Here is a 25266-nt window from a genome sequence, read left to right as displayed (position 1 = left end):
ATCTTATGAAAATTAGCATCGAACAAAGCTGGTGCACAATTTTTCTTAAGCATATGACATGCATACAAATATGTCAGAAAGGTCAAGATGTGTTGTTACGCTGCAATTTTAAAGTCCTGAATGCAGATTTACATGGCCATACAGCAAGTTAGATAAACAAGTCTTACAGCTGTATAAATATTGTTATGGTCCATGGTATCACTTCATAGGTTTGCGAGATCTCTTTTTCTCCTTTAAACATTTCCCAGTAACTGCATTCATATAGTGTTACAGCTTGATTTATATATGGAAAATCAAGGACATTCACAGTGTAAAGGCTACAACTCTCCCAGCCTTCACTTACTCGTTTGGTATCCAATTACAGCAGGGTCTCTATCCAATTATATCCCTGGCACCATTACCGAGTTAAAGGAATATAATTCAATACAGACCCTGCAGAGCCTTCCGCACCGCTCAATCCCTGCAATATGTTGTCCAAGAAGCTGCCTGCAGAGTGGTAAGACTGCAAGAGATGGAGATGTACATCCCTACACACCATAGAGTGTCTTGATACTAGCCAATGGAGGACCAGCCTGGAGCACAGTAACTGGATTGAACACAGGGCCAAAAGAGAGACATGAGAAAGGATGCCATAAATGGTATTTTGCCTATTCTGACACAAGCCCCAGTCCCCAGTTATGGGAGGAATTATTTCACTTTTATGGCTGCACTCAACTTTGGTTGTCCAAGGCTTCTCCCCAACAGGTAATTCAACTCTAGTTACCTTTTGCCCTAGGAGTTGCAGTAATCATTGTTTCTTTTCATCACCTATCAAAAACACTGAGTAATGTACTTCTGTTGGATTTCCCTTTTCTTCAGTGATTCTATATAATAGAAGGCTGAGTAAATGATCAAAGAAAGGAGCAAGTGCCTATATAGAACAAACTATCAAGAATACAAAGGGGCAACCTGATGAGATAGAACTCAGTTGAGCGGAAGTTTGAAGGGGGTATTGGGCCCATTTGGAGAATTTATCTGTTTATAGTCTGTACTTTATTTGTCTCATTTCTTCTGTACACTGATTGTACTTGTGTTAATAAATTAGAAGGCCACACCTTGAAGCCAGTGTGATTCATGCTGGGAGTGCTGCGGATCCTGCTGACCATATCACATGACAATGTGGTCTGTTTACATGGATCCAGTGACACCTCTGCAGGTGCTGAGAAGGTCTGCCAGCTGTTCCAATCTCCAGACTGAAGAGTGGCCATGAGGAGCTACTGAAGCAGTCCGGTGTCCTTACCTTGGGTCTGGGGGGCATCTCACTCCCCACCCACTTTTCTGCATTTAGCCAAACATAGTCCAGTTAACCAGACACTGTGACTTAGGACGTCTCTACGTAAACACTTACTGAGTGGCAAGCTGAGGTGTATATATCTACAGCACTCCAGCACACAGCCTGCGTGGATTTGCTGATGCATGATAAAAGTTCCCCAGGGCACACGGACATACTTTTGCTTGAAGCTTGTAGCACGTATCAGCAGGGTCCACACGGACAGTTAGTGCACGGCATGCTAGAGATTTATACCCCAACTTGCTGCACAGTAAGCGTTTGTGTAGACATGGCCTGAGAAAATTCTCTCTCCATCTAAACTAGACAAGAATAAAGGAAAGACCTCAGAAGTTCCTTGTTATTGTGGGTTCGAGTGAGCACACTAATGCTACCTGAACATACTATTATTGGGCCACATATATTTCACATTATTTTAGTTAACTAAGTAGGCCACCATTCAAATTTAAATATACTGGGAATATCTTGTAAAGTATAAGAATGTGATAAAACTCTGAAAAACAATATAACTCATGTCAATTAGGATCAGAAGGCTTTATCGGCTTCTCATATGAAAATACAGCATATTCTTTAGAACAGTTTGTCATTCTTAATGTTAACTAAGAGATGAATTCATTTGGATGAAGCTAGTAAGTGATGATCTCAGAAATACCGTAGCCTACCTCCTGGATGTGTTGCTCCAAATGACTGATCAATCTGTTCTATGGTTGGAGCAATTGCCTGAGAGTTAAAATGGACACCACTGAAAAAGAAAATGAAAGCCACTGAATCATCACTAAGGAGCAGGCTATTAGTTGGGGTTCATTAGTTAAAATCATTTAGATACAAAAATAAGAATGCTCAGAAAACTCATTTTTCAAGGGAAAATTATTACATTTATCTCACATAGCAATCCAGTACCAGAGAAAACACCTCATGTTTTAATAAGGTACGGAGAATCAAATATACTTTGGGGTCACTCGCTTTGTTGCTTCTGTCAGCCAAGCTCATTGCACACACAAGGGGCTCCTTACATTGATCCTCGAGCCAGCCTCCCATTTCCTTCTATTTTAGGAGGCTCCTTGCAACCCCCTACCCTCTCCCTCATGCCAGGGGCTCTGTGTGTCCCCATTCTCCCCCAGCCAGTGTCTGCCACTCATATTCTCCTTTTCTGTCTTTTTCAGGGTGTCAGCATTTGCAAACCACATGGGAGGATGGGCAAATCTAAGATGAAGGGTTCTATTAAAGATTCGCTGTAATTTTGGAATTGATTGGATGCTATGTTCAAAAGTTAGTGTGACATCTAAACAGAAAAATGCCATCAAGTTGAGTTTTTGGCCTCACAAGCTCAGCCAAAAAACTGTACGACTTTTTTGTAACAGAAGGGAAATAATTCTTAAAGCCAAATTCTATTCTTTGTTACTCCTTCATAACTCTGAATGAATATCAGGAGTAAGAAAGCAGGGTTTGGCCCTTAGGCGTCTATAAAAAGATAATAAGGGATTTATAAAATCAGACTCTACCTTCATACACATAATATGAAAACTTCCCAAATCCATGAGTTGCAGCTTTTTTGAGTTTTGCTTTGATGAGAAGAATTTGACCCCTTGATTTCATCATTTGATACCACTGCTTGGGGGGTTAAACTAAAGGACCCCTGCGGTCCCTTCTAACCCTATAATTCTATGATTGCTACAAGAAATTTGGAAAGAAGGGCATTACAGCCATTTTATATAACAAAGAGGTTTGAAGGGACAGCCATGTGGGAAAGTGAGCACTGATCTCTTTTCCAAAACAAAAAACAACAAAAAAAGATCTTTTGGTTAAATTGAACTATTGCAAACATCTGTGGGTATTTCTACAATAATTCTATGTATGTGGCTTTCCAACCTTCAACTCCCATTACAAAAAAGTCTTGATACGTTCTGTTTCAGGGTCAGCTCTGGAGCTCAAGAAACTACTCAGAGGAAAAATATAGACAATGACATTTCCATACTCATAAGGTGGGCTTTTGAGAATAAGAAAATGATGTACCTTTGATTTTATCAAAGAAATCCTGCCTTTCGTTTGCATAAACCATTACAATAGTATGTCAATTAAAATATTTCACAAGGATCATTTATTATAACTAACCTTTGATAATTATGGGATACAGGCTTTCTAAAAAAAAAAAAATAAATAAATCTAGATATAATACCACATACTGTACGTGGCAGTGGGATGCTGTTCAGTTTATTTTACCTAATTAACATTCCCTACCAACACATTTACACTTGCAAAACAATCAGTGAATGGAACACACAAGATGAAAAATTGATGGCAACCAGAAAAAAGCCAGATTCCCAGTAAAATGGGAGTCTCTGCCAGTCACTAACACAAGCACTATATACCACCCAGGCTTCTACATCGACCTAGTAATCTCCAAATAACTCACATAATGCGTGTCTGGGTGAAACATGAAACCTCAATTGTATTGTGCAAGCCTTCTTCTCTCTCCCCTGCCCTGATGTAATATCTGCCCCTAGATTTTAAGGGTCCTTACAGGTGAGACTGAACCTTTATTCTATTTGTAAAAGTCCACGCCCCCCTTTCGTGCTACATATAAATATTTAAATACCATAAGTTTAGAGCAGAAAGTCTACAAATTTTAGAAGAGACAGGGGATTGGTAATCTACACAGGGAATATGCTTAGGAAGGTGATCTGAATTTTGTTCTCACTGTTAGAGTAGCATATAAAGAATTGAAAGCTCTTCCCCAGCTAAACAGAATAATTATAATAAGCATAATCAACAAAATACAGTATAATTGACCCAAACAAATCCTACTGGCACCACAAAAATACTGATCCAACATGCATCATGCCTACCACCTTAAACACTTAAGTCTCCTATTCAAAATGTACCCAGAACTCATTTCTGTTGAGAACATGTTCTTTAATTTGATATATTATGAGAACACCACCTATAACTTTTACTTCTGAATAATTAAATTAACTTCTGATGAAAAAATACACAACTGTTTTTCCGAAGAGAAATTAATGAGACAAGAATTTAATGAGACAGCGCAGTCCAGTAATTATGACTAGAGTGAAAAAGAGAAGGTAACTAATAAATCATGTGTGACCCAATGACACAAGGTAATCTTAAATCACTTACCAATATTTTAACTTCACCTTAGTCAAGTCATAAACTTCAATCACCTAAAAGACAGAAAATAGAAAAAATTATTGCAGTTTCACACAAGTTTGAAATAGGATGTTTAGGGCAGATTACTGACCCAAGTTAAAAGTTATTACTGCAAGTTCACCTTCTCAAGTGGAAATCTGTTTGGTTTTAACTGAATCAAGACAGATTAGACCAGTGGTGGGCAACCGGCAGCCCATCAGCATAATCCGCTGGCGGGCCACCAGTCAGTTTGTTTACACTGACTGTCCACAGGCATGGCCGCCTGCAGCTCCCAGGGGCTGCAGTTCACCGTTCCCGGCCAATGGGAGCTGCAGGAAGCGGCGCGGGCAGCAGGGACGTGCTGGCCGACGCTTCCCACAGCTCTCATTGGCCAGGAACAGCAAACTGCAGCCACTGGGAGCTGCGCGCGGCCATGCCTGCAGATGCCCGCCAGTGGATTACTCTGAAGGGCCGTGTGCAACGTGTGGACAGCAGGTTGCCCACCACTGGATTAGACACACAAGATAGGTGAGGTAATAGTTTTTTTTTGGACCAGCTTCTGTTGGTGAAAGAGGCAAGATTTTGAGCTACACAGAGCTCTCCTTCAGGTCCTGAAGTTGGTCCACAAAAAGATATTACCTCGCCCACCTCGTCTCTCTAATATTCTGGGACCAAGACAGATATAACAACACTGCAAACAAATCAAGATAAATTAGTGAAGAGTTTATCACAGTTCTAAAACAAGCACCAAAAAACCTGTAACTGATTGTGCAAGGGTGGATCCTTGCATCTGCATGAAACCTGCTGACTTCAATGGGGGTCTGTATGAATGGATCATTTTGGCAGATTGGGGGCTAAAGTAGTATCTACAGAGCAATTTATTTAAGCAGTCTCTGAAGGGAGTGACTGTAAATGGTTACCAAAGAGAGGTGGTCTCCTAATGGAAGTGCTACAGATGTGCCTTCAATACATTTGAAGATTCTTTGGGTTGGACTCTTCAGAATGCCTAAAAATGGTGGTTCCTTGTACAGCTTTCACTATATTCAAACTTCTCTCTCATTTTTTCACCGAGCAAGGTGATTTGTGGCAGATATAAACACACAAGACGCCTATCCAAAGGCTTTCGGTGCTGTAACAGACTCTTACAATAGCAATCCATAAAAAAGGGTAACAGCAGACCAGAGGCATAATAACTCTTAATATTTTTGTTTTATGTATATATCGTTTTTGTTTAAATTTAGAGATCTCTTCAGAACCTCCACTATGAGGGCCTGATCCTGCATACATTAGTGCAGACTCTTGCACCTAGATGGATTCCTGTTGATCTCAATGAGTCTCCTTGGGGAATAGGAATCTGCACTAATGGGTCCTGATGCTAGATTGGGCCTAAAGCAGATTTTCAGTGAATAAAAAGGGATTAATCTTGGCCCCCTCCATCCCCACAGGCTTTCTCCCAAATCTGGATACCTTTCTTCCTGTGCCAGCTGCTGCAGAAAGAAAGAGAGAGAATGGTATCTAACTGCTGTGGGGAAAACAGGGAGCCTTGTGCTGCTCTGGATAATCCTTAATGAAGCTTTAACAGAAGCACTCCCTCTGTGGCTGGAGGAAATGCTGCATATTAACTGAACATACATGGTTTTAAATTCATACGAATGCCACCAACCAAGAAGGAAGTCTTGTTTTAGTAATTTGTTTGGCGAATATCCCCATATAAAATACTATAATGTACATTTAAAACTACACACAACAGCCTGTATAATAAGTACTTCATGTTTAATGGTATACCATTGACTCTAAAGAAAATGAAAGTTTCCTCAAGCAAAATGGCAAGTATGTAGGGAAAAGCCCACGCACTTTAGACAACTAAGAAACTGAGCACGAAACACATTTTTATTTGGCAAACTCACCTTCAAAAAAACCAACCAACCCCCAATGAACAAATGTTTTTCTCCTATCCATTAAAGCAAGTTTATATATTAATATAGTTGTCCTAGTTCTGCTTCTTAAAATCCTGGCTACTTTGTATTATGAGAATTTGGTTCAACTCTTCTAGACTTCCTGCTATGATCTAATAGATGCCTCACTAAGAATGAAGATCATTTAAATGGGGTTATTGTGAGTCAGTACTGGTCCTATTTTTTTTTTTTTCCAAATTCCATTTTCTCAAATCCCCCACACACTCTTATTTTGCACATGGACATCTCTGGAAGTGAGGGAAAAAATATCTAGCCTAACCCCAAGAATGGAGAAAACTCAAAAGCTTCTTATGAGTGCTGGAATCAATAAAGGATGGAATCCAGGAATACAATAAAGGATGAATCAAAGAACATAGAAAGAGAACAGTCAGCTAAGGGAACAGTGTGTTCAATAAATGAGCTCCAGGCATTGACAGCAGTCAAAAAAGTGCCAATTCATCATAAGTAGGCTTGACAGAATTCAATTTTTTTTTTTATTATTTCAGTGGATGACTGATGTTTATTTTAATCACTTTTGACTTTTATAAACTTAAATTTTCAAAGTTGGGCAAAATTATGGGTTTTAAGCTGTTTTTCTTTTTTATTGATTTAAGTTTTCACATTATGGGAGGAGTTAAACAATTACTGAATGACAGACACTGAGAATCAACAAGTTAAAGTATTATAACCATTAAAACACAAGTTGTCAACATCACATGTCAAAATATACTGAGTAAATATTCTTAAATATCAAATTCCAATAAGTTCTCAAGCAATATTTCTCTTACTATGCCTATCCATAAATTTCAATTATCATTTATAGAAATATGTTTTAATTGGTTTGTGTGTGTATTGTGAAATTCATATTGAAAGATAAAAATCCTATTCTTCCAAGCCTAACCAAATCATCTCCTCATTATTCAAACTCAAAATCTATTCATGTCCAGCACACACTTATTAACTGCAGGAACGAGAAGGAAACAGGCTCTATTCTGGAACATTTACAGATAATTATGCAGTCCAGCAATACCCAGTGAATTTACAAAAGCTCCTAGTCACTGCAGACACACCCACTGAAGAAACACTGCAATAAGCCATAAGGCTAAAGTAGGACTTTTTAAAAACTAGCTTAGCTACTATTGACAAATCATGGCATTTATTCCACTGCCCACAGAAGCAAATGTGTAATCAGCAGCATTCAAACCCAATTATTGATCAATTTCTGCATAATCAAGAAGCTTTTGGCTTACATTTGAGAAAGATCAGTAGTTTACACAATTTACTCTAATCTAATATTAAAAGAATTTTAGAGCATTTACAGGTCAAATATTTAATACTTTACAGGGCTTGTAGAATTTGCAAGGCAACAGGAAACGACAGCATAGTGGAAGTCTAGCTCCTTCCCTAGATGAATGGGAGCCGGGGGAGAGGGGAAAGGTACTTGGACTCATACTAGAGCGCGATCCCTAAAGCTTGGTCCAGAGCACCATGCTTCATTTCAGCCTCTGGCTAATACATGCAGTAGACTTAAAGACCTCAGCATGCCTCTGGCTGCTGGAAGGTACAGCGGGGTCTCTTCTCACCCACACAGGCACAAAAAGCATTTCATGGGTATTGCCACTATTCCCTTAGCCTCCTAACTCTGCCATTCTACCTTCTAGAAGCCTTTATTTATGGTCATCTTCCTCATGACCAGCTCTAATAGCTGCATACTATTCAAGTAACAGCAGAGTGAAGTGACATGATTTTTGTCAGTTTCACAGCTGAACTTTGGGTTCTGAACCATAGAGAAACTAAAATGAATCATGCCATCTTTACAGCAGGCTTTAATAACCCCCACCTAAACCAAATTCTTCTTCAAACAAGTCTGATTACTCCACTAAGAAGTGATCTGCAATAAATGTGTGCGCACACAGACTATGTTTCAAAGCAGCTTTATAAATATCAGTTAAATTTCACAAAATACTTATTATATCCATTTACAACTGTACAGTTTGCACAATTTACAACAGAATTGTTGACCATCTAAGATTAGAGACCAAAATGCATTTTTGCTGCACCAGTAAACCAGATCAGTTTGTTTAACCCTTCTATTTTTAAACAAATGGGCTGTAGGAGGATAATTTAAACACATAAGAGTGAGGAAGAATAGAAGGGAAACTCCTGAATATGTGCAATTGATATCCAAATGACATTGATCCCACCCTCTCAAAAACTGAAGTGAGAGATTTTTTTGGGGGGGGGCAGGGGGGAACTGTTTTATTCATTAAGAAATGAGATTCGGAGGCTCATATAAATGGCAGGAAATGAGATGTATACTTGAAGTGATTATTCCAATCTTATCAAGCTCAGTTTCTTTAAAAAAATTATGCTACTGAAGAGAGTTTCTACAGTCAAGCAACAGCCCACTGTGGGAAAATGCAGCTCCTTCTGACAGAAAAACAGCTTTAAAAAATCCTGTTAAAAACCCTAACTTCACTTCCGCTGTTTGAATATCAATGAGACTTCTGTTTTAAAGACAGCAAGATCCCATTAGTACAGGAAGGATTTCATAAACAGAAATCTCCACAATTCAATTATAAACTATAGTCCGGCCCATTCTGAAGAAGGAAAAATATCTGACCACATCTCATTTCATTTCCATTGACTCTTAATGGAAAATTAGTCTGCAAAATGCCCATATTAACTTATTTGTAACATTTAAGGTATACATCTAACAATTATATAATATATGAATGAATACTGGTACTGAACTACAAAGAAATCTTAAATTTAGTTAAAATTTACAATCCAAATTAACTGCAATTCACAAATATTTAGTCTATTAGAATATCTTACATTTCAGTTGATTAACTTCCTCCCCTCAGCCCTGTAGTGGCTTTAAAGTGATTTTTGTGCTCCTGAGAAACCTAAATTGAAAGCTTGGAGAGTGCAGTTCTCTATAGACAGAACAGGTACAGCCAAGGGTAGAAAAAACAAGGTTCCATATATCAGTAGTTCTCAACCAGGGTCTGGGGCCCCCTAGGGGGCCTTAAGCAGGTTTCAGGGAGGCCTCCAAGCAGGGCCAACATTAGACTTGCTGGGGCCCAGGGCAGAAAGTCGAAGTCCCACTGCTTGGGGCTGAAGCCCAGGACCCTGAGCCCCGCCACCTGGGGTTGAAGCTAAAGCCTGAGCAATGTAGCTTCCTGGGGGCCCCTGTGGCATGGGGCCCCAGGCTTGCTACCCCCTAACACCACCCTGGCTTTTATATGCAGAAAACCAGTTACTGCAGCACAGGTGGGCCATGGAGTTTTTATAGCATGTTGGGGTGGCCGGGGGGGCGGCTCAAAAAGAAAAAGGTTGAGAACCCGTGCCATATATCTCCCTTAATCGTGGTTTGGAAGGGTGATGTAAGGCACCCTCTCCTGGAGAAACCACTGTCAGGGTTGACAGTGTAGATTAACTAATCATGTTCACACAGTACTTCTCTTTTGTACAGGTGATGCCAAGTAGCACGTCAATTTGTGCCAGATGGGTAGGGGTTTTCTGTCACATCACACCTTGTCCACTAGAAACAGGATGTGGTAGGGTGTCACAAAGTTGTTTCAGAAAGACTACTGAATGGCCAACACTGACTGCTGGTCAAAATTTGGGCCAGAACTTGAACTGGTGACTCAGTGGAAGGCTCCGTATCCTACAACCAATACACAGCTAAGGTGTTTTAATTTTGTAATAACCTAATCAAATCTCTACAGAGTCGCACACCTTTACTTGTCTATTTGCTTGGCTGAACCATGTCACCTCAAGAGAAGCATTTTCTTTGTTTCTCCTAAATTCTATGAGTAGGCTAGTTGTAACCAGCCTATCTTCTTGTAAATGTGATGAAACTGCAAAGCATTCGTGGGAGATGCACAGCACTGAGACCAGCATCACTTAATGGATACTGCTGGGAGCATTGTTGGGCTGATGATCTCAGTCTTTGGTACAAATGCCAATTCAGTGTAAGCTGAACTCCATGGAGGAGTACCTGTTTATTTGAATTTGGTCTTCTGAGATGCCACACGACTACAGGTGTACTAGTGGCTACATGAGTATACCGTGAACTTAGTTCAGCTGAAAGCAATAATTAGGGGATAAATAAATGTTTATATGGATAAAATGGAAGCAAAAAATAAAAGGGTAAATGGAAAAACCCCAACACCACCATACATCCACACAGATTGCAATAATGCAGGATCTGATCTCAGCCATTTTTAGCATATGACCCAATTTGGAACAGAGTAGAGAAGAGAGGTCACATTTGGATCACTGGATCACTCTTGAAAATGCCCAATATATTTCAAAATATTAAAATATTCTCTATTTACAAACAGTTTGACCATTGAAACACAGCAATAGTCTTATACTGCAAAAGTGTGTTAAAGTAGGCATATAAACATGATGTAAAAATAAAAGGATTTGTTAACTTAACTAATTGTAAGAATAGGTTAGAATCTATCCTAATGACTTTTTTTTTTACCTTAAGTCTCTGATTGAAAGCATCAAACAGCAGTTTGATTCCGTCCTGAGTCAGGTTAAGGATGAGGTCATGGCTAAGAGGAGACTGTAAAAACAAAAACAGTAGAATCATTTAGATAAAAAGCTGATTATTGCCACATATATAAAAACCAAAGAAAAATATTTTTTCCAAATGGTCAATTCAATTGGCATGGCAACCAATTGTTTTGTTCTATGTATACGCCTAAACCAAAGTACATGTGGCAAACCCCCTTCAGTTTTCCTACTGAATGAAACATAAGTGGTGTTGATAAGTTCACACCTTGCATGAACTCACAACCAAGTAGGAATATAGCTTTCTTGCTGCTTTTACAAATGAAAAAAGGGCAACTGAAACTGACATTTCAGGCTTAGAGTGAAAAATTGGAACACATCATGTAGAAGAGTTTGTTGCACTCAGCACTGGTGGGCCCATCTTATGAAGAGAAAACTGAAGAGCCTCTCCTCAGCAACGATTACATATTGTACTTAAGAAAGTGGTATGCACTTCAAATATCAAAGAATATCATAACCAGTCTGGGTAAGGTTCTAAATGGAATATTTCAGACCCTTATGCTGCAAATTTAGGTTTCCCTAGTTATTGTGAGTCATAATAACTAGGGGCCTAAACAAAAGCCCACTGAAGTGAACAGATATTTGACTGGGTTCAACGAGTTTTGGATCAGACTCTAAGGCTGTCTCTATTTTCAGTGGCATACCTTGGTAGCAGTTCTCTACTGCCAACAGAGTCCAGGCATATTCAGTAATTTGCCTCTAGCACAGCCAGTCTGACCACATACCCCCCATTCCCACACACACACAATGAAACCCACCTTTCCAACTTTTCCCTGCAGGGGAGAAGGTTGGTAGATAGGCAAAGGCAGCCAACAACACTAGAATTCACAACCTAAGATAATGCACAGCACCATAAGTCTTGCTGTGAATCCTGCCCCTCTGGAGGAACTCAAATGTGGGGACAGTACTATGAGAAGTTGACCTAACATGAACAGATTGTAATGGCAGCAGAAGGGAGAGCTATATCCACAGTATATCTATGATTTTTAGTCAGATTCAATAATTAAAGTAAGCCAACTGTACAGGCCTCCAGATGAGAGAAATCAATACTATTTTTGTAAAATATAAGTAATGTTTTCTATACATCAGAATTTCATAGTTTTAAAGACAGATTTCTCATGAACAACTGAGAATAGATGCTTTATGCCACTGAAAAACTTCAGGAAAGCACTTTCATTGCTATCCCTGATTGATATCTTGTAACCTAACCTGAAAACTGCCATAGGTCCACAACTGAATAGACCGAATCCTGGACCTCAGAACAAGATGATTTTAAATCCCTTTGACTATTTAATCCAGGCTCCTATCTAATCCACTTTTTAAATAAAAGAAAGTCGAAGGTGCAAAATAAAAGCGGTTTATTCCATGATTGTTTTGTAGTTAGACCAAAGGTGGTTTGAAATATTGTATGTACTGTACATTTTCCCTGTGATTTGTTTTAACTGCTACTATAACAATACACAAAAGTACTCTCTCCAGAAATGCCACAGAGGATTTGTTTTCCTTTATGGAAAGAACATTTGGGGGCCTTTAATCAACTGACAATGCCCCTTTAACTATGAGAGGGGGAAATGGTAAATACTTTAGCATGAGAGGGGGAGAGACAGACTCGGGAATGCCATCAGAAACTCCAACAGCAAGCATTCTTGCTCTTCAGTCCTCAAATGATAATAAACATAGAAATGTCTTTATAGTATCATGTTTCCTGAGGGAAATTTTTTAACAGGTACAGTACCAAAGATAAAGATATTTTGAGCACTGGGAATGGTGCTAAACACATTTGTGTTTAGATTATAACCACTCCATACAAAGCATCTCATCCACCCTTAAAGAAAACCAGTTAAGTTCTACCCAAGCAATAAGGTAGCTAGCAGAAAGTAAACATGCAAATGTGCAATGTTGTCTAGAATTAGGAGGTACTTAAGCATGTCATACATCAAGAGAATGACTCTAATGCTGGCACCGATAGTCCTTTCTGATGCCTTAGAAAATTAATTCAGAGAGCTTACGCACAGAGTTAAGAACATCCACTGTGTAATGATGAAGACATACTAAATAACTTTCCTGAATATATGTGATGGGCTCTGCATTATACTGATTTTAGTAGCTCATATCCAGGAGATTAAGCAAATTGAGTTCTAAGGTTCTAGGCAGGATGTTTAAAAATTTAATTCAGGATTAGTGTGAAAGTTGAAAACATTATTAACGAAGGAAAACAAAGAGCTGAGAGAAGGCTTGGTAATTACCACAGCCTGCAGCTCATCTTCCCTTCTGGCAGATTTTATGGCCAGGAGAAAGAAACTTGGGAGACACAAGTTAAATTAATGTGACTTTCAGTACTCTAAGTTTCATTTTGAGTACTAAAAATCACACTAAGTATGACAGAAAATCCCAGAATTAAGCTTTGTCCTCAATTTACAGTTTCAGAGACAGGTTCATAAAGCTTTCCTGCTGCATTTCAGGCTTTCCACGTATGTTAAGATCAGACCCTTAATATGAACAGAGCTGGCTGAATTTGAGAAGTCTTTTTAGATAAGTTTTTAAAGAATTAACACATGCTCTTGGGAGTTTCAGGATAGTAGTCCAGATCAGGGGTGGCCAACCTGGGGCTCTGGAGCCACATGGGGCTCTTCAGAAGTTAATACGCGGCTCCTTGTATAGGCCCCAACTCTGGGGCTGGAGCTACAGACGCTAACTTTCCAATGTGCTGCGGGGTGCTCACTGCTCAACCCCTGGCTGTGCCACAGGCCCTGCCCCCACCCCACCCCTTCCTGCCCCCTCCACTGAGCCTGTCATGCCCTCACTCCTCCCCCCCGCAGCCTCCTGCATGCCACGAAACAGCTGGAGGAGGGTGATCCGTGGGGCTGCCAGTGAGTGGGAGGTGCTGGGAGCTGGGGGGGGGGAAGAGATGATGGAGGGTCTGCTGTCGTATTACTGTGGCTCTTTGGCAATGTACATTGGTAAATTCTGGCTCCCTCTCAGGCTCAGGTTGGCCACCCCTGGCCTAGATGCTCAAATATTTTAAGCTATTATGTTCTATTGTTTAAACATACGTTTTAAAAAAAGTCATGGGGAAGATGAGTTATTCTCAATGTTTAAATTGAACATAACTCTTTTTGACCAGACAACATAAAAGAGACACTTCATTAGGGCCCTGAAACCAAGTGACCGCACCAGCAGATCCCTGCACCCATGAGGCCCCACTGAAATCAAGGAGGATCTGCCTCAAGACAAGGTTGAGTCCACATGCAGTCAGTTGTAGGACTTAGTATGGAGTGGTTATAATCTAAACCCAGGTGTTTAGCACCACTCCCAATGCTCAAAATATCTTTATCTTTGGTACTGTACCTATCAAACATTTTCCTTCAGGCAACATGATACAATAAAGACATTTCTATATTTATGATCATTTGAGGAGTGAAGATGAACAAAGGTCTTTGAGGAAAGATCCCTGGTCAGTCTCAGGATAAGCTTTGTAAAAGCACAAAGCTCAAGCTTCTATTACACCACATCATAGAATGAAACAAGGATCACATTATTCTTCTAAATAAACCAGAAGATATTCTGCAGTGCACTGTACTGACTGGGGTTGAGAAACTGTGGGACACAAACTACTGCTGTTACTAACCACTCTCCTACAGACGGTATAGTGTATTATTTGTAATGGGCTACATTTCTAATTTGCAAAGTAAATATGTTGCCATTATGAAAGCCATAAATCTATATTAGCTGGAAAGGAAAAAAAGGGATAAAAGTAATTTAATTAATGAGATATGTATCTGGCAGTAAACCAAACAGTCAGGATTCTTCCTTGATTATTTTTGTACCCATATATCAGAGGATCTCTTGCTCAATCTTTAGATTGTTGATACAAATTCAAATTGTAACAGATTTAGTTAAGGACAATGTGAAAAAGTCTTCTAATCTCCTGCTTCCTAAAAACAACAGGACGCATTACAAGCTTATTGTAGCTGAGAACTGGCAACTCATATGTATTTTCAGGGTATTTGGTATCCCCACCTCCCTTCCTCACACTCCCCCCAAAACTAGAGAAGTTCAAAAATGTATTTTATTGCACCTAGTTAATAGATTTTGCCTCCAGCATACAAAGCGGGAGGCACATCAAAAGCATAGCAACTAATGTAACACTGGATAATGTTTAAATAGTGCAAAAGCATGATTAAGACATCTAGGTGTTTTAAATTACTGCATCTGCTTTTGCAAGCAGAACTGCTGATGCACAGAAGAGCAGGAGCAGCATTTCCAATGGGCTCATCATCATTGCATCAGACAGGAATGGAGAAAGTGAGAAGCATCTCACCATTACAAAATATTACAACACTTGACAGAAACAATGCAAAAAGACCGGACGATCACTGCCCAGCTATTTAAAGAGCAGAGCTGCAGAAGTCCTTTCCTATACTATAAAAACTAAACTTAGTTTCAAAACCGCCGTTACTTGTTTAAATCCTTTTATATCAAGAGAGTCAGAACTACTCAGTATAGCAACCTTAGCAATACACTCCCCTTTCTCAACACACTATTTTCCAGAGCTCCCCATCCGACTAAAACATGTCAACATAAAAAAGTAGCATTCACCAAAGAAAGCTTGATTGGTGCCTGAAAATGCCAAGCTATAGCAATATCATGCCATAACAACGAATCCTAGGAGCTGATAAAATATTTTGATTACCCTCCACAAAGAGTTATTCAAAAAAACACACAATATTTAACTAGCCACTTTTAAAAGCCACACTCTTCAGGATGAGTGATATTAGACAACAGCCACAACACGTGGCTAAACAATACACAGCGTGTAGCATTACACAACATTGACACACCTTAGTATCTTATTGCTTAGTTATCACAAAATTATTACTTTAACAACCTGGCCTGGTCATTCTCTACTCACCTGCTCACTGTAGAGAACCTGGACGTTTTTGATAATACGACAGTGTTTCTGAAGAATTGCTACAGCTTGAGCCAATGGCATTCCTGTAAATAAACACAAGTCATATTTCTCTAATTTGTCCACACAGATAATAAATTAGGCCAACAGGCAGGTTAAAGGTGAGGTAAAATTGGCTCATCACCTAAAAGTAGTAAGTTGCAACATAAGGATTTGCAAACAATAACAAAAGCCTACTTCACTTGTGACCTCAGCAGTGTTTCTGGAACAGAAAGGTCTGTGCTTATCCACCAAGCAACAAAGTTCTTTTACTCAAAAAATACAGACCGATTATCTCCAACAAAGGGAAAATAAAAAGCCAAAGTTTATGCAGTCCACGTTTTTCTTACATGTTTACAGTAGTTTTCTATTTGAATCACCTTTATTGGTGGATTTAATTCTCCAATAATGTGTCTAAGGGCCTGATCCAAAGCCCATTACACACCATTATTTCTAAAATAAACTCTTTTTGCAGAGTCAAGTAAGGTATGCAAGTTAAGCTAAGTATGTGGTTTAATGGTAAGAGCCTGCTGCAATTCAGTTTCTAACAAAGCTCATTACAGACTTTAAACTAAATAATCTCTTGTTTTCACAGTTGATGTTACACAGTCGATACTACATAGAGAATAGTGTAGCATCAGCTCCCCTTCAGCAATGTGGTCAAAACTTTTTTTGTATCTTTTAATGAAATGTGATCATGTGTAAACAAGTTGCACATATATTCCTGGTTCCAATATCACGATTTGGCAGCTAAAAAAAGCTTATAAACCCATACGGAAATGTAATTGATTGCTACATGTCATTTTAGCTTTTATAGTTCTGATTTGTTATTTATTTTAGCTCCTTGCCTTTCTAAATTATTTTCTTATTTCTAATTTTTAAATTTTAAATAAAGCAAAGTGTCCCTATTCAGAAAAATATACGATGGTATGTGCTATTTTGGTCAGATTATCTCTTATATTATAATAGGGCCCCAGTAGCTCGTATAGTGGTTAGTACTCTGCGTTATGGCCACAGCAACCTCGGTTCGAATCCGAGTCATGGCATTACTTTGACAGTGATATCACGGCATGTGGGCACAGAGAGCTTTTAGGGGGAGGGATAGCTCAGTGGTTTGAGCATTGGCCTGCTAAACCCAGGAGTGTGAGTTCAATCTTTGAGGGGGCCATTTAGGGATCTGGGGCAAACATTGCGGACTGGTCCTGCTTTGAGCAGGGGATTGGACTAGATGATCTCCTAAGGTTCCTTCCAACCCTGATATTCTATGAAATGTAAATTTTTAATTGACGGATATAAGTTACATCTTAAATTTAAGTAAGGCTCTATTCTCTGTATAGAATCAGCTATGTAACATCAACCCCTAAAACAAGAGATGAGAACTTGTCTATATTAGAAAAAAAGCTACATCTACAGTAGAACCTCAGAGTTATGAACCCCTCGGGAATGGAGGTTGTTCGTAACTCTGAAATGTTTGTAACTCTGAACAAAAGGTTATGGTTGTTCTTTCAAAAGCTATAGCTGAACACTGACTTAACACAACTTTGAAACTCCACTATGCAGAAGAAAAATTGTGCTTTTAATCATCTTAATTTAAATGAAACAAGCACAGAAACAGTTTCCTTACATTGTCAAACCTTTTTTCAAAAACTTTCCCTTTATTTTTTTAGTAGTTTACATTTAACACAGTACTTTAATGCATTTGCCTTTTTTTCCCCTCTGTCTCTGCTGCTCCTGATTGTGTACTTGCAGTTCCAAATGAGGTGTGCGGTTGACCGGTCAGTTTGTAACTCCAGTGTTCGTAACTCTGAAGTTCTACTGTAATTTGTTGCCAGGACAGTTCCACCATAGCAATAGTGGAAGCTGTAGCAGAGATGTGATGCAGACATTTTTACCACTGTGTTGTCAAACCCTTTCCTTCAGTCCTCTCCCCACTGCTGCTTTCACTGGTGGAGAATTATGGGTGCAAGATTCTCCAGAATAGGCAAATTTGAAGATGACTGATCAAATGTAAGTACTGGATATAAAGTTGTTCCCAGGAGTACATGTCAGTGAGAAGAACAAATTTCTTCATAAATGACAGATTTTACTCCCAGGAGATAGAGAAAGAAATACTTACTCATTTTTAAATTATTTTAAATAAGAACAGACAAGCTGACCCACAGTGGCAGTGCTCTCAGCTGCTGTGTGTGATACTCAGATTGATCTCCAAACTTCATGCTCTCTCCTATGATCATCAGAGGCTGGGTGTGCTGAAGAGGCTGCATAATCAGTCCTTGCATGGAACAAATAAGGTTTTCCAACACTTAATGCACTAAAAATTAGTAAGTTATATGGGGGGGTAGAGTGGGAAGAAGTTTCTAAGCCCCACCTCTGTGTGTGGGGAGGTGAGGTGCGGGGAGGGAAAGCAAAGATAACAAGCGGAAACAGCCACTGAGGTCAATGTAGGAAAAGATGCACCATGACTGATAGAAAATACATGAGTGAAACTAAGAAGGGAAAGGAAGTATAACAAAAGCAAGAGAAATGTAAGTAAATTTTTGTAAAGTATATCAAATAGAAAGTTGATGACAATATGGTACTATTATATGCAGTACACCCAGGAACAGAATCCAAGGTCTTGTGTACACCAGGAAAATTGTGTAGACATCTCACACTAATCATCTCCACTATGGTTTAACACGCAGAGCACAAGTCATCAGCATTTGAAGAACCACGTAATCTAATTTTGCCCAGAACGGGTAAAGACAACATGGTGCTCAAAATATCAGGAGCAGCCAGCAATCCGTTTACAGTAGGGGTCCCAACATTGCTCCAACTGGTGGAACCGAAACAATTTTTAGCAACAGTGGGAAATTTCACAAGATATCCCCAAAGCAGACAGAGCTTAAGTGTCTTGACTGCCAATTAGTCCCCTATTCTAACCTACCTGGCCACACTAATTATATATTACACATTCATATGACAGAGCTATGTTTAAACTAGGAAATATAACTATGAATTTCCTGTTGTGTGTGCATGTATATGTAATCTTAACTTTAAGGTGGCATTAGCAGGTTTGTTTGCATTTTATTTCCTTGCGCTTGTTTATTTTTTATAAATGAAAGAAAAACAATGAGTGCCCACACACGGAAATAAACCTGTGCAGTGTTGATAACTATTTTCAAGTAGCTTTTATTGAACTTCAGATAATACAAACACAGAAAGATCAGTTAAGTTAGGCAAGGCTGAACCAGCAGTGAGCTCGCTATACCAACAGGTTATTAGTATAGCGAGAGCACTGATATCTAAGCTCCAACAAGGAGAGTCTTAGTCAGAATACGTAGCACGTAACTAACCTGAAGATGACAGCCATGTATTTACTTCTTGATAAGATTCAAATTGTTGCACAATGAATTAAACGCAGGACAAGTTTATTTCTGTATTTTCAGGTATACAATACATCAGTGGTCACCAACCGGTCGATCCTAGATGATCTCCCAGTCGATCCTGATCTCCAGTGGTGCAGCAGGGCAGCCGCTAAGGCAGGCTCCCTGCCAGCCCCTGCCCCATGCCACTCCCGGAAGCAGCCAGCATGGCCCCAGGCTGGGGACAGGGGTCTCCCTCCGCGCGCTGCTCCTGCCTGCAAGCACTGCCCCCGTAGCTCCCACTTGCCGGGAACGGGGAGCTGTGGCCACTGGGAGCTGTGGGGGCGGTGCTTGCAGACAGGGGCAACACGCAGAACCGTGTGTCCCCCCACGCACCCCCAGGGGCGCGCTGGCCCCTTCCGGGAGTGGCGTGGGGCCGGGGTAGGCAGGAAGCCTGCCTTAGCCTTGCTGCGCTGCCAACTGGGAGGCGCCCAAGGTAAGTGGCTGCCCGGAGGGAGGCTGCACCCCAAGCCCCAGCCCTGAGCACCGGCCCGGAGCCAGCACCCCATACCCCCTCCTGCACCTCAACACTCTGCCCCAGTCCAGAGCCCCCTCCTGCACCCGAACTCCCTCCCAGAGCTTGCACCCCCTCACCCCAAACCTCCTATACCCCAAACCCCCTGCCCCAGGCTCAGCCCAGAGCCTGCTCCCCCACTGCGAACCCCTCAGCCCCAGTCCAGAGCCCACACCCCATCCTGAACCCCAACCACTTACCCCAGCCCGGTGAAAGTGGGTGAAGGTGCAGGAGAGCAAGTGACAGAGAGTGGAGGGGATGGAGTGAGCGTGACTGGGCTTTGGGGAAGGGGCGGGGTAGATCCTGGGTTGCCCTTAAATTCAAAAAGTGATCTTGGGCATAAAAAAGTTGGAGACCACTGCAATACATGTAACCACCCTGAACTGTGTGTGTAAATGCATTTATTTCAGTGACTATTTGGATATACAAATATTCGGTTAATCAAATTAATTGTACAATTAAAATAGTAAACGGTGAAATACTGCACAAGCTGCTAGTTTTCAGATGTAGGAATTCAAGCCTTGCAAACTGAAAGCTAAGTATACGCCAAATCTTTGAGCTTTTCAAGGTTCACAAACCGCAAAAAATTACACACACTTTATGCAATGTAGGTCTATTCACAACTCATAAAATTAAACATACGCATAAGTCTTTGCCAGATTAGAGCCAAAATGAATTAGCTTTTGACTTAGTAGAGCAAAAAACAAATATTGTCTACATCTTTTCTTCCCCTCACCCTATATACTAGTGACTTCAAATGGTCAAGCAGAATTTTATGAAACTTTATAAAAAAAGAACTTCACTCTTTGGATTAAGAATAAGCATGGAAAATGTCAGCTTTCAAGAACAGTTCAGAAAGACAGTGTATTGAGAGGCAATTGTGGCTTTGAACGGGCTTAACTGCACTGCTGCTACCATAACCATAATATACCCATTTGAGAGCTGCTTATCGAAAAGACAATTGCCTAATATAGACATGAAACCAAAACCTTTTCCGCTTATCAGTTCATGTCTGAAACAACAGCTTCTGCACTGTTTAGATTAAAAATGGTGCCGAAAACGCTGGCTCCCATCTGCAACTCTCTTTACCAGTACTCCCACCATTGTTACCCCAGTGGTTCAGAACCAGCAATATTGGGAAATTCCGGGCAAAGCAGTATGGTGCAGAAATTCCTAACCCCCGCTAGAATAACCTCATAACTGCTTTACAATTAGGACAAACTGTAGTAATGTTTAAATGCTGATTGCTTATTATTAAAATATAGGTCGGAAGAATCAATCATTTGTAGGAGGACCCATAACATATAAAAATCTACCGCTACACTTAAGTGCCTCGAATTGGTTCTGAACACCATCAACTAAATTTGGATTGGTTGTAAGAGTTCTCTCTGATACACTGCTGGGGGGAAGGGAAGAGGAATCTACCAAAGAAATGTGGTCTAAGGAAGACTGTATAGAACCCCTGGAAGGAGAAAGGCTTATTATGTGACCTTGGGCAAGTAATTTAAACTCTGTTTCCTCATTGGTAAAATGGAAATGCCACAATTCAGTTACCCCAATGAGGATGTCATGATGTTTAAATAGTATTTGTAAATTGCTTAGTGATCCTTGTACAAAAATCACTCTATAAATGCAAAGTATTAGTAAGTTTTTGAGCAGGCTGATGTCACTTGATTGACGTTACCCAGACTATGATCAGTATATCTAGGACACCTCCTCTGGGTGTTACTCAAAATGACTGGTCCAAAATAGCAACAAGAGGCTTTGGAGGAATTATGAATATAAGGAAACGCAGATGATAAATAAAACATCAGTCAGTCTAAGAGCACCCTTAAAAACAAACATGAAGTATTCTTACATATATACATTAACATTCTCAGTATTATATAAAAGTTAGCATTACTTTGCCTTTTTAAAATAACTGCCAAAAACAAAGGAGAAAAAAAAAGTCTTGAGGAATTCCGTCTTCAGTAATTCAGAATAATGCTAGAAGCATTAGGGAAACCTCTGGCCATCACTACTACAGCATGGAAAAATGTGATGACAAGGCAAGTGCCAAGCACAGGACTTACCCAAGGTGAATTCCCATTGTTCATTCCCAAGAGATCGCTCGGGAACCACTTCCAGATCTAGCATTGGCTCTGCCAGAGTATCGGCCCAGTAGTCACACAGCAGATCACAACGTTACTGCAGCTGGACCTGTGCTGGCACACGACAAAAAACACCTAATTTACAATCCTCATCTGACTCTCAGGGAACAACCCAAAACAACATGCAATTATCCCCCTCCAAACTCTGATGGAGAAATCACTGCTCATGGCTGGCTTTGTGTCTTCTTTGTGATCTTATTCCATTCCCTCCTTTGTCTGTTGTCACCAGACCCCATGCAAGTGTAGCTAAGGCCTGGTCTACACCTAAAACTTAGGTTGACTTAGCTACATCAATCAGGGATGTGAAAAACTGTGCCCCCAGCAATGCAGTTAGGTCAACCTAACCTCCCTTGTAGATGCAGCTAGGTTGATGGAATTATTCTGTCTATTTAGTTATTCCCTTTCAGGGCAAGTCTACACTACAAAATTAAGTTGACCTAAGTTACATCAACATACAGCCACTGCAGTAATTGAATTGGTTTTATACATCCACACTATGCTCATCAGCGGCCCATGTCCTCACCAGAAGCGCTTGCACCAATTTAGCTGCTAGCGTGGGGCATTGTGAGATGATTTCTGAAAGGCAGCAACACTCGATGTAAGCAACACAGTGTCTACACGGAAGCTGTATCGCTCTAACTACAGCGACTTAATCATTACGCCTCCCATGGAGGTGGAGTTATTAAGTCAGTGTAGCGGGCGAGTTATATCACTGGGAGCTATGTTTTAGTGTAGACGCGCAGAGAGTTAGTTCGACCTAAACTGCCTTACGGTAGCCTAACTGTGTCGTCTCGAACATGCCTCAGAGAGGTGGATTATCTATATCCACAGAAAACCCCCTTCCACTGACAGGAAGCATCTACCCTGAAGCACTGTAATGTGGACATACCCTTAGATTGAAAGCTGTTGGGGATAGGACTGTTTGGACAGTATTTTTATTTCCCTAGAGTGCCTTACATACCTATGACACTTTTTAGCTATTAAACAACAGATACTACAATGATGTTCATAAGAAATTCACAGATAAAAGCCGTGAGAAAAGCTGGGCTGTCTCATTCCTTCTGGTTTTGCTGGAAGGAGGAGAAGAAATCCACCGCTGAATCGTAGCCAAACCACAGGGCTCCCACAGAGTGCAAGCCCCCAGTTTTAAGGCCACCCTGCTGATCCTTCTGCCTGCCCCCTCCCCAGAGTCCTTCCTGGCACCCTCCACGCCCCTGGCGGGCCCTTGCCACGGGAGAAGAGCCTTCCCCCAATGCTTCATGGGGCGCCCCGAAAGCAGGGCCACGACCCACCCCCTCTTACACGGTCAGCGCTTTGGGGCTAGGACCGTCTGAACGGTGCCCAGCCGGCTTTGGGCTTCTGGGGCTACGGCCACAGAAACGTCGGCCCGACACACAGTCACCCCGCCCCCCCCGCTCCACGCCAGCCCCCTCCCGGGCCTCACCGCCCGCTATAGCAGCGCCCGGGAGAGCCTCACACCGGGGCCAAGACCCGGGGGACAGCGGCTCTGGGCCCCCCCGCCACGCTCATCCCGCTCCGAGAAAGGGGGACCGGCCCCCCCCCCCCCGCCGCAGCTGTGTGCGCGAGGGTGGAGGGCGCCCCCGCCGGGGCAATAACACTTCCTCCCTCCCGCCCCGAAGGGCCACGACTCACCTCACTTGCGGCTGCTGAAAAAGTCCTTTGCAACGGCCGTCAGGCGAGACCGCCCCGGGTGGGCGGGGCCGGGGCGAGGGGGCGGGGGCCTGGCGCTCGCGGGCGTGTGCGCGCGCGCGCGCGCGGGCGAGAGGCGCGAGGCCGGGGGTTAGGGCCCGCCTCTGGAGCTGGGGAGCACTGGGTTCGAGTCCCGCCTGTGCCACAGATGCCCTGTGGAGCCTTGGCCAACTCACCTAGCCTAGGCACCCACTGGGGGCTGTGCCCCCAAACCAGGGGAACCACTAGGGGCAGGGGCAGGCAAGGCTGGGATAAGGTGGGGCAAAAGAGGCAGGGACAAGGGGAAACAAGGCGTTGTGGGGCTAACAGAGAAAGGGGGCCTGACCCCTCCAATACCAGCAGGTGAGAGGGGGAACCATGTCCCCTCTTTGGGGATGGTTGGACCAAGGAGGGTGTCATGGTAGTATGGTAGGGGATTGGGGACAGCACCTCATTTTAGCATCGTCAGCTCCCCAGCAGTTAAAAATCAGGGTTCTGCCCCCCCAAACTCCTGAGATTGCCTGATTTTTAAACCAATTTCTCAACCAATTTCTCTCTTTATTTGCCTTCTGGTTTCTGGGACTTTGGGGTGCACTTGGGTCACATTTTCAAGCTTTCCTCAGCAGCCGGAAAGGCTAGAAACCTACATCGTTTTAAAATGAAAGTTGAGAGGCTCCTGTGCTCTCTGCTGTGCAGCACTCAGGGCTTTAAGAAAAACAAAAACAAAAATATCAGGAGACTTGTGATTTTGGCACCCCTGTCATTCTTCCAAACAGAGCAGATTGCTGGAGCTGCCCTTTATTTTAACAGAAGAGGAGGATGGAGGCAGTGAGCCCCAGCAAGCAATGATCCAGCTTCAGGGAAGCAGAAGATTTCATAATTAGAGTGGCTTATGGGATCATCTTTAGCCAGGCTTGTTCTAATGTTACTGCTCCTTAGGGTATGGCTACACTGTGTCTAGGAGCCAGCCTCCCAGCCTGAGGTCACAGACTTAGGTTAGTGTGCTAAAGATAGCTGTGTAGATGATGTAGCGTGGGGGAGATCGGAGACCGAGCTCCAGTCCAAGTTGTGTTAGTTATCTTGTGTTAGCTAATAGGAGGTAAGAACACACCTTTTTTCCGAATGTGGATGAACACTAGATTGGTTTAAGATTATGCATTTAGTTAAACCTGAGCAACTATGACTGTGTTTAGGAAAAAGGTGGGGTTTATGATGAGAGCGCCAACCTGTGGTGGCTAAAATTGTAAAATCCTAGCATAGACAGGGAAAGATGTTGTACTTAGATGTAGCTGGTTGAGAAGAATCCTAGGCTCCCGACTTCCTCCTAAATTGGAGGAGGGATGTCTTCTGAGGACCCTTGTTATCAGCTCACTTTAACATGCATAAATAGACCAAGGCAAGGGACAAGGGTTGCAGGCTGTGTGCTGATAGAAGCCCTATGGAAAGGAGAGTATCATGATATTATTCCCTGTACTTTAGGGGTCACACCTCACCAGCAGATTGATCTCCAACCTTCACAAGCTCTTTCTGAAACAGCAAAATCTA

General features: G+C 41.6%; 1 protein-coding gene across 7 annotated transcripts in view; it reads right to left on the bottom strand.

Moving 5' to 3' along the window:
• Positions 1-23756, bottom strand: part of PHAF1 (phagophore assembly factor 1) — a 48359-nt gene extending 24603 nt beyond the window's left edge. For 2 of the 7 annotated variants that reach the window (XR_014713758.1, XM_084644664.1), the window contains exons 1-6: positions 23477-23658; positions 21955-22086; positions 15929-16011; positions 10925-11008; positions 4463-4506; positions 1990-2069 (exon numbers count right to left, since the gene is read on the bottom strand). Coding sequence is in view for 6 of the 7 variants with exons in the window: in XM_084644664.1 (XP_084500790.1) it covers positions 1990-2069; positions 4463-4506; positions 10925-11008; positions 15929-16011; positions 21955-22018 (355 nt within the window). In the remaining variant the exon portion in view is untranslated. Of the gene's footprint in view, positions 1-1989; positions 2070-4462; positions 4507-10924; positions 11009-15928; positions 16012-21954; positions 22087-22993; positions 23047-23476; positions 23660-23685 lie in introns of those variants that run through there. The other 5 variants (XM_084644665.1, XM_084644668.1, XM_084644669.1 and 2 more) reach the window with 5 other exon arrangements.
• Between the last annotated feature and the right edge of the window lie 1510 nt (positions 23757-25266).

The sequence above is a fragment of the Lepidochelys olivacea genome (assembly GCF_965140295.1).
Source record: "Lepidochelys olivacea isolate rLepOli2 genome assembly, chromosome: 12".
NCBI classification, from domain to species: Eukaryota; Metazoa; Chordata; order Testudines; family Cheloniidae; genus Lepidochelys; species Lepidochelys olivacea.
Note: the sequence above shows the minus strand (reverse complement) of the source record. Positions and strands in the feature narration are given on the sequence as shown.